The following is a 13,276-nucleotide window of genomic DNA, read 5'->3' on the forward strand; positions in this document are numbered from 1 at the left end:
AGTAGTCGTTTACGGCACTATCGTAGTTGAATTATTCAGGATTATCGATTACCGTCAACCTGCTATCGCTCCCAACAGTCCATCCAGGAGTGCACCTCCTAACGCACCTCTAACTCTGATACTGAATCGACAACTATCTGAAAGAATGACTTATTAGTCGATCAATACATGAAGATCAGTTATTTTAGGACATCACCTCATCGATCGTATCTACCAATTGAACCATAGGGATCTCCTGCTCTATTGGTCCAAAAAGACCCCCCGGTGGTGGTGGAGGTGGTGGTTGTCCGAAACCGCCACCAAATGCGCCTCGACCGGGACCTCCCGGTCTCCCGAACGGTCCACCTCGTCCTCCCGGTCCACCACCGGGTCCAAATGGGCCACCACCATACGGACCGTACTGAGGTCGAGCACAGACGACTATCAGCGACATCAAAAGTATTGGCAACGTCGATTGCATCGTAGTAAACATTATTTGGAAAATCTGAAATTATTTACCATATCAATCGATATTTTCTAGTGGTTTTCAGTTCATAAATAGAGTGGAGTAATTAAACGATCATTCGGAAAATCTAATTAAACTGGAAAGTTAAGAGAGAGAAGGTGAGAGAAAATACTTAATCCTTTCCTAAGGGACACCTTGAAGCGCTGATCTCGTAAATTTTGTGAGATAATCCTTGATGGATATAAGGAGGATAAAAATAAAGGAGTATAAAAACTCTTACTCTTAAAAAAATAGAAAATAAAATTTAAAATTTAGGGGAAAAATATGGCAAAATTCCTTAAGATGTTCGGTTAGCCCCGGTAAGTCATTGTATATAGCAGTTACGCAATCAAAAACCTCAACGATTACGAGTTACAGTAAAACGCGAACGCACATCTCAAGTGGATTGATCCGCTAGTGACTTTATCCTTTTTATCCTATCACTGGACGAGGTCAATTATCCTTAACTAAGTGTGTGCCAGTGCTTATGGTAGTTTTGTGCCCAAGATCTCACTCCAAAAATTAGCCCTAAGCAAAAATAAGACGCCATAATGTGTGTAGAGTTAGCATGTGGGTGAAAAGTGATAAGGTCACGAGACTAAGCCAATGTTGCTATGCCAATGCCAAACCGGCGGATTGTTGCGAATCCTTAAAAAGGGTCACTAAACCTAAAGTGTAGAAATTATCACAACTCATCCACAGTTTACGATCAGCTATCGAGATAATAAGAGATGAGAGACAAGGAAATGAAGGAAATTAAAGGAGGGGGGAGAAAAACGAAGGGCTCTGTACAGCTAGCTTAAAAAATCTGGCACTTTTAGTGGGAAAATGTGGAAAAATTCCTTAACAAGATAAAGTCTATATGAATTTTATGCAAAATCCGAGCAAAACAAATTAGTTTTGTAATTTTCTTTCTCCTGTACTTTTTTTCAAACTTCAGGTGACTAGTTAATTGGAAAATAGGCAAAATAACTATATCCCAGGTAAGAAAAAAAGCATTGCGAGAATAATAACAATAAATAGGAAGTTACTATTTAGTTTCTCAAGTAAATTGCAATATTCAATAAATTTAAAATAGTATTTTTTCCTTGTGTAAAACAAGAATGATTCTCTTGAGCAGAGGTGTATGACGTAAAACATGATGAATTCCATTGCGATTTTCGTTTCTCTTTTCTTCGTTTAGGATACATAACATACGGAAGAAATACTCCTTCTTTACGTAGATGAACTGTAACATACCTCCTGAATGTAAATAAATATGCGAATGAATCTTATGTATGATGAGGTTACGGATTTTTGAAGAGGGGAAAATGAGAAATAAATATTTATGTGAATTAAAAGTGAGAATGTTCATCAGATACGCAAGAAAATAATTAATGATAAATGATTTGACAGCAATTCTGATATAATAATCGTCTAACTAGATAATATAAATATACTCTAGAACTTATGTAGAAACATAAAAAAAACCATAAAATTTTCAATTGAAATCTTAAAGTATTGCATCTTCAGGAGTTCTCTGAGGAATTTCTTTGCAGGAGTACCTCAAACGCATTACCCCACGAATGTGGGGTGGTGTGGGTTTCAGATGGGTTATGCCTATACGGAGTCGTATATTATGGAGAGAAGGGTGAATCCGTTCATTTCTTCCTTCTTCTTCTTCTTCATCTTCCTAGCGTTTGACCCGCGTTGTTGCAGGGTCCGCCTTTCTGCTTCTTGTCTTCCATTTGGTTCTATCCATTGCATCAGCCGTTCACAAACGCGCATCTATCATATCCAGCTTCAGACGGTCCAACCAGCGAATCTTTGGCCTGCCGCACGGCCTCACTCTTGAAACGTTTTTCAGAGCGGTTTTGGCAACAGAATCTTCCTCTCGCCGCAGGATGCGCCTGTAAACGTCACTTTAGATCCAAGGTACTTGAAGCAGTTCACCTTGTTTAATTCGGTGCCATCAACACGAATTGAACCATCCTCTATCCTTGGTCCACACTCCATGTACTCAGTTTTTGATATGTTGAGGCGTAATCCATATTGCTGCAGCCGATCCCTCCAAGACTGCACTTGTTTCTGAAGATCATCTCGAGACTCCGACGCGAGCATGACATCGTCGGCAAAAAGTAGGGTCCGCGGGTGCTGCTTCTGGATTTCCTTCGTTATCGTGTCCATGCACAGTATGAACAGCAGGGGTGAGAGGGATGAACCGTGGTGAACCCCTACTTGTACAGGGAATGGCCTGCTTTTTCCAGCAGCACATCGGACAACGCTGGTAGGCTTCGCATAAAGCAGCTTTGTCCACCGCACATACTCTTCTTTTACTCTATGCGACCTCATGGACATCCATAACAGCTCATGTGGGACACGGTCTAAAGCTTTCTCGAGATCGAGAAAAGCAAGGTGCACACTGCGGTTCTTCTCTCGATGTTTCTCCAGAAGGATACAGACAGCATGGATAGCATCTATAGTGCTGCAGTCCTTCACACAGCCGCTGGTTGAGTGAACCACTGACAATTTTCCTCAGACGACCTTCCAGGACACGCTCAAAAACCTTCATCATGGTATGGCACAGCAGTCGTATAGGCCTGTACGAAGTGCAGTCAGCAATGTCTCCTTTCCCTTTCCTGCACGGCCATGGAAATCTGCCAAACGTCCGAAGTCCGTCCTTCTGCAACGATCTTGTTAAATAGGGTTGCGAGCCACACGGACCTTCGATCTCCTAGCAGCATCCAGACATCAGCAGGTATGTCATCAGGACAGGTTGCCTAGTTCGACTTCATTTTTGCGAGAGCAGCACTGGCAGTAATTGGTAGAACAGGACCCTCGACGCTGGGAACAGTTGGGATGGAAGGATGACAGAACTCTTCGTTACACAAATGATTGTAGTACTCTCACCACCTCTCCAGGATCTGACCAGAGCGGCGCAGAACGGTTCCACCAGCTCCCTTAACGATCTTGGTGTGCTCCATAACCAACGTTGAGTCCTGACTAAACCTCCCTCTTCGCCGCTAGGTGAACATCCCGATCTTCTGGTTCATATGTCATTCACCACAGTTTATACTTGGACTTCTTCTCGCGAATTGCCGTCTGCTCCGCGGTCAAGCGTATAAGGCTGGAAGTAGATGACCACATTTCCTCCACACTATGAGTAGGGTGGGGAAGTGTAGATGGAGCCACGGACGCGAAAAATACCTACTTTCGATCCTTCAGATTCCACCATTTGATGCGCTGTGTTTCAGTTCTTGGATGCCTCTTCCTTGGACGGGAGATTTTCTAGTCCATGACGAGCAAATGGTGTTGGGCAGCGACATGGTCTGTAGGGATGACTTTTGAATCCAGCAGAAGTCGGCGATCTCGTCGGCGTAACATCCAGAAATCTATTTGTGTTTCACGACCGCCGCTGCAGTGCGTGATCAAATGCGATTTTTTCTTCCGATACTGCGTGTTAGCAACGATCAAGTCACTTGCAACAGCATACTCCAGGATTCGCAACCCGTCGTCATTACAAGCTCCACAACCGTATCCACCATGACAACTCTCGAATCCGTCTTTCCGAGAACCGACATGTCTGTTGAAGTCTCCTCCGATTAGAAGTACTTCTTCGCCTTCCAGAGATTGGACGTACTGCTCCAGATCTTCCCAAAAGCACCCCTTCTCTTCTTCACTACAGCCCACCTGTGGCGCATAAGCACAGACGACTCGCAATTCCACTTCTCCTGTGTCCACTTTTACCGCCACCAGGCGATCCGATAGTCGATCTACTGCTGTGACGCTGTTTCTAAACGACTCGTTCAATGTGATACCAACGTCATTGCGATTTGATGTGCCGAGGTAGATGAGCCTGTAGCCATCGCCTAATTTCCTTGACTTGGAGCCTTTCCAGCGAGTCTCCTGTACACAACATATGTCGACACGACGTTTTCTGAGACTGTCTGCCAGTTCACGAATTCTTCCAGTAAGCGTCCCAACGTTAAGTGTTGCCAAGCGCACTGGATGTTGTTGGTGATGACGGACTAACTTCTTTGGCCGGCTATGTCCTCTAGCCGGTAGCCTTCGCATATTTGCCACATTGCCCGGGCGAGGACAATGCGCGTCGCTTCTGGGGTACGCCCTAGCTTCTGAAGAACACATAGTAGACATTAGCAGTATGACGCGACGGGGGTGTTGTCCTCGGTCGGCTTGTCGCACTAGCAAGCTAGCAGCCTGGCACCGGAATCGTCGTACTACCTCCTCACTTAGCTAGCCTGTAGCCTTGGCCCAAAGCCCGGGCTACTAGCCGGACACCTTTGTGGTATGGTTGAAACTGCCGAGACGAAGTCTCGCCACCATAGCTGCCCGACGACCAGGACCCCCGCTGCGCCGCTTTGAGGAGTGAGGTAGGATTTGCAGCAGCAGTTCATTTCTTCCTAAGTGCCGTAAAAAACGGCCCGGAAGATACGACTTCAAGCGTTCCGGCGCGCTATTTTCTACAACGAGTTCGATTAAAGCACGCCAGCCTTGTGCATGCGCCGCATGTTCCGGGCCGTTTTTTACGGCAATTCGGAAGAAATGGACGGAATCGCCCTCCCCTCTATAATCTACGACCCCGTATAGGAACTCTCCACCTGAAATCCGCACCACCACAGATTCGTGGGGTGATGTCTTTAAATAACTCCTGCATGGTTCGAGGATATCTAGAAATACTCCCACCACGAACAGGATCTCCTTGTTCTTTACTAAAATTATTCAGTCCAATTATTTCCTAAATAATAAACTAGCTTCTTTTTCTACACTCTTGGTAGCGACTCAAAAGTTATTGGATTGAAAAATCAAGGATAAAAGATAAAGTGTCTGCCGTCAATCAATTCGCCTGGGATGCATCTACGTATTCCACTTCAATTCAGAATTCATTGAGGTTTTCCAACCTTTCCAATGACTAGGGGGGCCAGCAAACGTTTCTGGTCAGTAATTTTATCCCCCCCCCCCGACATCTCGTAATCGCACGTTATTTCCCGTAACTGTGGGAGGAGCATGTAGAGCAGGCTGCACTTCAAATCGTTGTATCTAAATGAAAAAATGGAACGGTTGCACTCGTTGCTCAGCAACGTTGCGATGCGATGTACCGAAAAAAATTAGACTTTGTATAGTACGAGTTCTAGGAATACGTTTTTAATTTCCTTTCCTTGTTTCAATTTCCTTGTTCTATTTCTCTCCTAATTCGTTTAATGAGCGTTGTGTTTAATGAGTGTTGTTGCTTTCTCTCCTTCTTTTTTGCTTTCTTTGTTGAAACAAAATAAAGCTTTACTACAAATGAAACGTTTCTAGTAGCATCATATAAAATTACACTTTATTCGCGTTACGTTATGATTTATTCTATCTTTTTCTACGGTATCTTGAAGGCGCCACCTTTTCGGGTATGGTACCTCTGTGTAGATGTGCTACTCACCTACTCGTCTACTAACCTCATCCTTAGGGCAGTTGTGTGTACTGAAATCAAAATGTCTGCAGTAAATGTCCTCATTCATGTACGTGCAAGAGGAGTGAGTGTGGCGCATTCGGTAAGAGGTTCCGTTATGGTCGACAGGAGGTTTCATTCAACCCTAGTGCCAACTAAGCCCTTCTTTCCACCTGATAAATTGGTACTAGATTTCCCCCCGCAAGTCATTGTATAGGCCAGTTATACGCTCGAAAACCTCGAACGATTCTGAATTGAAGTGAAGTGGTGGCGCATCCACAGCGGATTGATTAACGCCGGACACTTTATATTTTATCCTTTATAGGTGTAAGAAGTTCTTTTGTTGCTTAATTTATCAACTTCATGCGCTTTCATTCTATTGCTTGTTCGGTTGTCGCTTCGTCGAGCGAAATAATCACTCGGATGCTCATAATTCATCTGATTTCTGGATTTGTGGGTCAATGTTATCTGGCTGCAGTACTGGAAAAATCATTGTAGTTACTCCTAGAGGAAAATCAAGATCGAAAAAATTCAGAACACTGTCTAGAAAGCTGAATTGCACGGAGCATGCTATAAAAGTTTGTAACGCTCTCATCCATCACAAAAATTACTTTTTTTTGTTTTTTTTTTCGGTTAGCGGGTGTAGCGCAGTCGGTAAGAGGTTCCGCTGTTTGCACGATCGATTGGAAGTTCGAATCTGCCCCAGTGCTCACTAAGCCTTGCATATCTACGGGGTAGATAAACTGGTACAAGACTTGTCTGGGAGGATTAAAACACTGACTTGACACATTGGCTCTGACATTTTATAGTTTATCCTTTATTTCTCAGTTGGCAGGATCTTTTCAACTCTTTATTAATTTTACATTTTTTTTATAACTCTTACACTGTTCTCAGATAGCACAGTTTTCAGAATTCGTGCACGAATTACGTCTTCGTTCAGAATTCGTTCACGTCCTTATGTGTGCATGCAGAGTAGAAATTACAATATACTCGGGGTTTTCTGAAGAATTCCATACGTAGAAACAAAAAAAAAACGTTCCAAATAACACATTTGAAATACCATATAAATACGAAGTAGCAATACAATGAAATACACTCGTTTAATAATTAATAGTATTTTCTAGTAGTCATTTACGGCACTATCGTAGTTGAATTATTCTGGATTATCGATTACCGTCAACCCGCTATCGCACCAAACAGTCCATCCAGGAGTGCACCTGTTAACGCTCCTCTAACTGGATCTGAAAGAATAACTTATTAGTCGATCAATACATGAAGATCACATATGTTAGCACATCACCTCGTTGGTATCCGTATCCACCCATTGGACCATAAGGACCTCCTGGTCCCATTAATCCAAAAGGACCTCCTGGTGGTGGTGGGCCGAAACCGCCGCCAAATGCACTTCGACCGAGACCAAATGGTCCTCCCGCTCCTCCGGGTCCTCCGAATGGTCTACCTTGTCCTCCCGGTCCTCCGAATGATCCACCTGGTCCTCCGGGTCCTCCGAATGGTCCACCTTGTCCTCCCGGTCCTCCGAATGATCCACCTGGTCCTCCGGGTCCTCCGAATGGTCCACCTGGTCCTCCCGGTCCTCCGAATGATCCACCTGGTCCTCCGGGTCCTCCGAATGGTCCACCTTGTCCTCCCGGTCCTCCGAATGATCCACCTGGTCCTCCGGGTCCTCCGAATGGTCCACCTTGTCCTCCCGGTCCTCCGAATGATCCACCTGGTCCTCCGAATGGTCCACCTGGTCCTCCCGGTCCTCCGAATGATCCACCTGGTCCTCCAGGTCCTCCCGATCCTTCACCGGGTCCAAATGAACCGCCATCGTACGGACCGAACTGAGGTCGAGCCCAGACGGCTACCAGCAACATCAAAAGTATTGGCAACGTTGATTGCATCATGGTAAACATTGCTTCGAAAATCTGAAATTATTTACCAATCGATATTTTCTGGTTGTTTTTACTAAATAAATAGCGTCAAATAATCAAGAGATCTTCTAGGAAGGTCAATTAGATGTCGAATGTTGAGAGAAAGAAGAAAAGGTTAAGGATGTTCTAGAGATCATCTTGATTCCTCATTTCATAGTTCATAATTTTATGAAACAATCGTGAAAACTCAAAACTCGTAAATTCAGTGAGAAATATATGGGCTCAACGGAATATGCGTGTAAAACATATTAGACATGACAAGTCTTACGGTATTGCCGAACTGTATACAGTACGCAAAGTCAGACAGATGAAGACGCGCAGAAAAATCTAAAAGATTCTACATCGCCCTACAGAAAAAGACATAATAGTAAGTCGAAATGAATAGTAGACGAGTAAGTAGACATTTTCAGAAAAAAAAAGATTTGTGATTAACTCTTAAAAAATCCGAAGAAAAATCCGGAGAAATGAAAGCTGAAAATTCCTATCGATCGAAATAAAATTCAGTCCAACAATCGTAGTAGAGGGGAAGAAAGAAGGATGCGCTTATTCGTAGGATATCATTCTGTCAGGTCATTGAATGTCGTAATTTACAGCAGAATGATATCCTATCATTGGACGAGGTCAATTATCCTTGATACGGTGTGCACCACCTCACATGGTGCGCTCACATGGTGGTAATGCTGTGCCCAACATCTCACCTCAAAAATTAGCCTAAGGCAATGAATTGACACTTTTAGGAGTAGTGGACATCATTTGTCCATGGCTTATCTGATTCCACGAAGAGAAACAGTGATTTTATGAGTAATTTTTTTGTACAATGAGAAAGAAATAATATTTTTCTGTCTCTCCGCTGTGAAAATATGTCAAATTTTCAGTAAATAGAAGTACTAGAAAAGCCGCTTGACGCTGTGTCAAGGAAGATCAGGATAATTGAAATTTAGCGAGAAAATTATGGATAGATTAACAGAACGGATAGCCTCCTAAACCGGTCCACATATCCGATCACCCATCGTAAATGCACTCAGATCTATGAAAAATATCAATTTTGAGACGCCCATGGAGAAAAAGAAAACGGGGGAAACTTTTTTCCTCCTCTTTGACTCATTTTTTGACGCTTTTTTGAAATGACTGAAAATGAGAAATTATTCCCTGAAAATTGTTCTAGTTCTTCTGAAAAATGAAAAAAAATGTTCTGTTATTAGTTATTTTTTTTTAGTTTATTGGAAAATTTTTGTAAAGTACGCTGAATACACGAGTTTATAGTACTGTCGCGTCATGACGGATTCACGTGACATTTCCGTGATTGTATAGTATTCACGTGTACAACTGATGAAGAGTTGTTTCGCAAAACTCGTTCACTTTCCTCAGAAATTTATGCATTTCTGAATTTCATGGTCAGACACTAGAGCAGCTAAGCCTTTCATCCGTGCGGGACCTAAGTTTTTGTTTACAACTGAGCGAACTTATCGAACACTTTAAATTTTGCACAATTTTATAAAAATAGTTGTATGTGGAGTACTAATATATAACAATAAGTTTTTCGGAAAAATTCGACTAAGTTCTCTAAAAAATTTGCTCGATGACGTCTATCCTGGAGTTTATCCGAGTTTCTTAGTATTCTATGCTTTTATTTGTGTTTTTTTTCCTTCTAGGGTAGTTATATTTTTTCTGCATTGTTTTTGTTGATCTTTCTCAATTTTTTCGTTGATACGGTACGTTAGACACCTTTCAGGTCCGTTTTTATTCTCATGATCACACCTCCTCAAGTCTTTGAATGGAAACAAATTCTATTAAAAAAAACCCTATTCAGTATTTGTTTATTTATTCGTTTATTTATTTATTTACTTTTCCACTCTTTCTTTTTTCCAGTGCTAATTTTCTCTAATCGTAATGTTTTCTAATAGTCGTGCGAGTACAATGAAAATCTCTTGATTCTCTTTCCACATTGTTTATATTTATTTCTAACTACTTATTTATTTGTATTTACATCCAACTCGACTATCGTTCAACATAGATGCTGAAGCTCATGTCCCAAATCCATTACAGACGAATTAAAGACGTATCACGAAACTGACGTAGTTGGCAAAATTTTTTGGGAAAATATAAACTTTAGGGATGTAGATCCGTTAATTTGGCGTAAACCGTCAGAACTGAAGGGCTAACCTTTCGTCATATAACTTTGGCGAAATTTTAGTGAACTCTGCTGTTTCTTGTTTCTGTTTTTTGTTTTATGGAACACTTTTGGGTGTTTTCAAATAAATAAATTCATAATAATGATAAACAAATAAATTCATAATAATATATTCATAATAATATTCATACTAATCATGATATACAAAAACGGGCTTATTCTGTCACGTGTGTGTGTGTGTGTGTGTGTGTGTGTGTGTGTGTGTGTGTGTGTGTGTGTGTGTGTGTGTGTGTGTGTGTGTGTGTGTGTGTGTGTGTGTGTGTGTGTGTGTGTGTGTGTGTGTGTGTGTGTGTGTGTGTGTGTGTGTCAGTCACTAAATTCGAAAAGGAGGGTGAGACGTGTCCACCGGCGTCGAGTTGTTGCGCCGACGCTAAATATCCATAAAATGGAGTGCGACGGGTTGGCGCCCCGGCGCCAGATAGCTACAAAATGGTGTGAGGCGGGTCCATCGGCGTCGGATTGGTGCGCCGGCGCCAGATGGCGACAAAATGGGCTGCGACGGATTCCGCGGCATCGGATTGTTGCGCAATAACTTCGTGTGCATGACGCAAAAGATAGATGGTTGCAGCCGTTTCATAGCCGTGGCCACTGAGCGCTTTAGTTTTCACCTTTATGACTTCTCCGCGTAGCTATTCCCTTCTTCGTTCGCCTCAAGTTTGTAGCATGCCGTTCTCAGAAAGTGGAAACACGCATACAAACGGCTGCTTATGTTTATGTGATCTGACATGGAACGTTATCCATCTTCCGTTATCTATACGTTATGACGTTAACGTTATCTATCTTTATCAGTAGGATGATGTCTTTCACGTCATTTCATGCCAAAACATCGTTCTTTGATAACTATTTATAGAAAACAGGAGGAAAACCCATATTTCGCGTAATACTTTTAATGATAAAGAGTGTTTGAATCTGAAGTTCGAATGTTTTCCAAATGTAGAACTGACGCGTTTAGAAAGAAGACTTTGAAGTCTTTCGCTCCTAGTTATAATAAATAAAAAAAGAATATAATAAAAAAGGAAGAAAGTTTCTTGGAGTTACACAAGTCCAATTTCATAGAATTAATAACACTAATATTAATTTTCGTTGATCAGTGAAGGCGAGCGAAGCAAACACCACAGAAAGTCTGAAGTCCGGCTTTAGCCGGACGCTCAGACTGTTTCATAATAATTCACAATAATAGTAAATGAATAAATAAATTAATAAATTAATTAAAAATGGTAACATGATTTGTTGACGATCAAAAGCCCATCGAAAGCGTAGAAGTCGACGATTCTATTGTATTACATGTTTTTTTTTTACATATTTTCTTATTTGTACTTTATTTTCCTTCTTTGCCAACTATTCTTCTCTTCGTCTTCTATCTGCTCCAGTGCTTATCTGCTCCAGCTCCTTTTTGGAACTCATGCTCATTTTCTTCGTGCTCTCTTCGTTCCGCACGTTGATGCTTTCGCTATTTGCTCATTACTCAGTGCTTATGTTTGCTAAGCGTAGCAGCATTGATCTCTGTTTCCTGAGATCAAGAAATTCATTCTTACTCATGCCGTTACACATTTTTCCGTATAGTTACAGATCATCACGATGACGTCATTCTATTCCAGTCACTACTCATAAGTCATTGGAAATCGTTGTGAGCATGTTTAGGTGTTGCCGCATCTCTTTATCTTATCTTCAAATGATAGCAGCCATTTGTAAGCATCCTGGGTTCGAAATTGTATTGTTTTTACTTTTAGGAAAGGCAAAATTTTGAATTATTTCTTAGATTAAGTAATTTTCGAACTCTAATTAATATTTAATACAAGCAGACCACAGAAACGCTCCAAGTCTGGCTCATCCCGCTACCCCATTCCTTATACATAAGAGATTTAGGTCAATTTTTTGAGGAAAAATTTCTTGTTTTTGTTTTGAGAAAAAAAACTTTTTGTTTGAGGATATTCAAAAATGCAGGTGAAATAAATTAGGCTGAAATATCTCTTCAGTTTGATATGTTCGGTTATGGGCTGTATAGTTTGAGTTTCCTTTCTTTTTTTCATATATAAATCTATCCAAACTTATTGAATTCTACCAAACCTATATTTCCGGCTGCTAATCTTGTTACAAAGTCCCTTCTCGAAAACATTTTTGCCCTCGAGCGGTCTTTCTATGAAAACCAATGTTTCCGAAATAGGCCATGGACGTTGCATGACAAAAATTGAGTAATATTTCGCGGCCTTCATCCAAATACGTTAAGTTCTCCCAAAACATAACTATCTTTACGAAAAGAGCTATATAGAAAGTTTTGATTCTTTTTACGATGACATTGAAGTAACTCACAACTTAAAGTTCAATAGAACGGCTCCGTACTCTATTTCAGTTATTTCTTCCTAAGTATGCAAACCAATTGAAAATCTCTACAAGAAGCGAGAACAAGGAGGTATAATACTTGTAGCTGAACCTGAAATAATGATGTACTTCCTACTCTACTTCCTACTGTGATTCTATTTCCTTCTTCTTTTTTTTCTTCGTTTGCTTCAAATAAATTGAATAAAAAAAAACTCGTGTTGAAAGCAGCTCCTGTTGTGTATTTTTTTTTCGGAGTTAGTTACCAGTATCCATTTTCCATTTACTATTCATTACCAACAATTGTTTTTCATTCGCCTTGAAATCCTTTCTGTATTTCCATACTTTTCAACATTTCTTTGTTTGCTTCATATTTTATTCATCTTCGTTTACGTACAGTAATAAATGTGGAAAAAAAATCGACATTACTTAAACAGGAGACTCTTGTGAGGTAAAATAAAAAGAATGAAATGGTGATGACAGAAAGAATAGGGTTACGTTCCACATTTTTTCTCCCATTATATTGTTGATACTATTAACTTTTATCCCTTCCACGTATTTATTCATTAACCTCTTCATCCATCTACTCATTTCTCTATTAATTTATTATTTATTTTGTTAATTTATTTATTTATTCTCGCTATTTAAATTCTCATTGATTGATTCCCTCTTTTATTAATTATTTTACTGCTCTAACCGGTTATCCGGTTTCTCTGCAACTGTCTAATCGTTCATTCGTTCATTCATTCATTGATTCATTGATTCATTCATTTGTTGTTGTTGAAGTGTAAACGCTTTGAGGCATCACACCCGAATCCGGGGTGGTGCGGATTTTAGGTGGGCTATGCCTATGCGGAGTCGTAGATTATGGAGAGGAGGGTGATTCCGTCCATTTCTTCCTAAAAAAATGTTTTTAAAATTTC

At 40.9% G+C, this 13,276-nt stretch overlaps 3 protein-coding genes across 6 annotated transcripts; all 3 read right to left on the reverse strand.

Moving 5' to 3' along the window:
- Positions 1 to 98: 98 nt before the first annotated feature.
- RB195_013131 (uncharacterized protein) lies at positions 99 to 2,821 on the reverse strand (the record flags this gene model as incomplete). 3 transcript variants are annotated; one of them, XM_064202814.1, is made up of 3 exons in its annotated part: positions 99 to 137; positions 197 to 484; positions 2,417 to 2,584. In XM_064202814.1, the coding sequence occupies 3 exons, from the start codon at positions 2,582 to 2,584 to the stop codon at positions 99 to 101; spliced, it is 495 nt and encodes a 164-aa protein (XP_064058695.1). The 3 variants fall into 3 exon arrangements, with proteins under 3 accessions (XP_064058695.1, XP_013306718.2, XP_013306719.2); XM_013451264.2 differs by lacking the exon at positions 2,417 to 2,584 and having other exon boundaries at positions 197 to 460; XM_013451265.2 differs by lacking the exons at positions 99 to 137; positions 197 to 484 and having other exon boundaries at positions 2,327 to 2,821.
- A 930-nt stretch (positions 2,822 to 3,751) lies between these two features.
- Positions 3,752 to 4,609, reverse strand: RB195_013132 (uncharacterized protein; the record flags this gene model as incomplete). Of its 2 annotated transcripts, none has more annotated exons than XM_064202815.1 (1): positions 3,752 to 4,609. In XM_064202815.1, the coding sequence occupies one exon, from the start codon at positions 4,607 to 4,609 to the stop codon at positions 3,752 to 3,754; it is 858 nt and encodes a 285-aa protein (XP_064058696.1). The 2 variants fall into 2 exon arrangements, with proteins under 2 accessions (XP_064058696.1, XP_064058697.1); XM_064202816.1 differs by having other exon boundaries at positions 3,752 to 4,537.
- Positions 4,610 to 7,088: 2,479 nt separating this feature from the next.
- RB195_013133 (uncharacterized protein) lies at positions 7,089 to 7,819 on the reverse strand (the record flags this gene model as incomplete). The annotated part of the gene is made up of 2 exons (XM_064202817.1): positions 7,089 to 7,153; positions 7,213 to 7,819. 2 exons carry the CDS (start codon positions 7,817 to 7,819, stop codon positions 7,089 to 7,091), a joined length of 672 nt encoding a protein of 223 aa, XP_064058698.1.
- Positions 7,820 to 13,276: the final 5,457 nt, after the last annotated feature.

Source organism: Necator americanus, chromosome V, assembly GCF_031761385.1.
Source record: "Necator americanus strain Aroian chromosome V, whole genome shotgun sequence".
In the NCBI taxonomy this organism is placed as follows: Eukaryota; Metazoa; Nematoda; class Chromadorea; order Rhabditida; family Ancylostomatidae; genus Necator; species Necator americanus.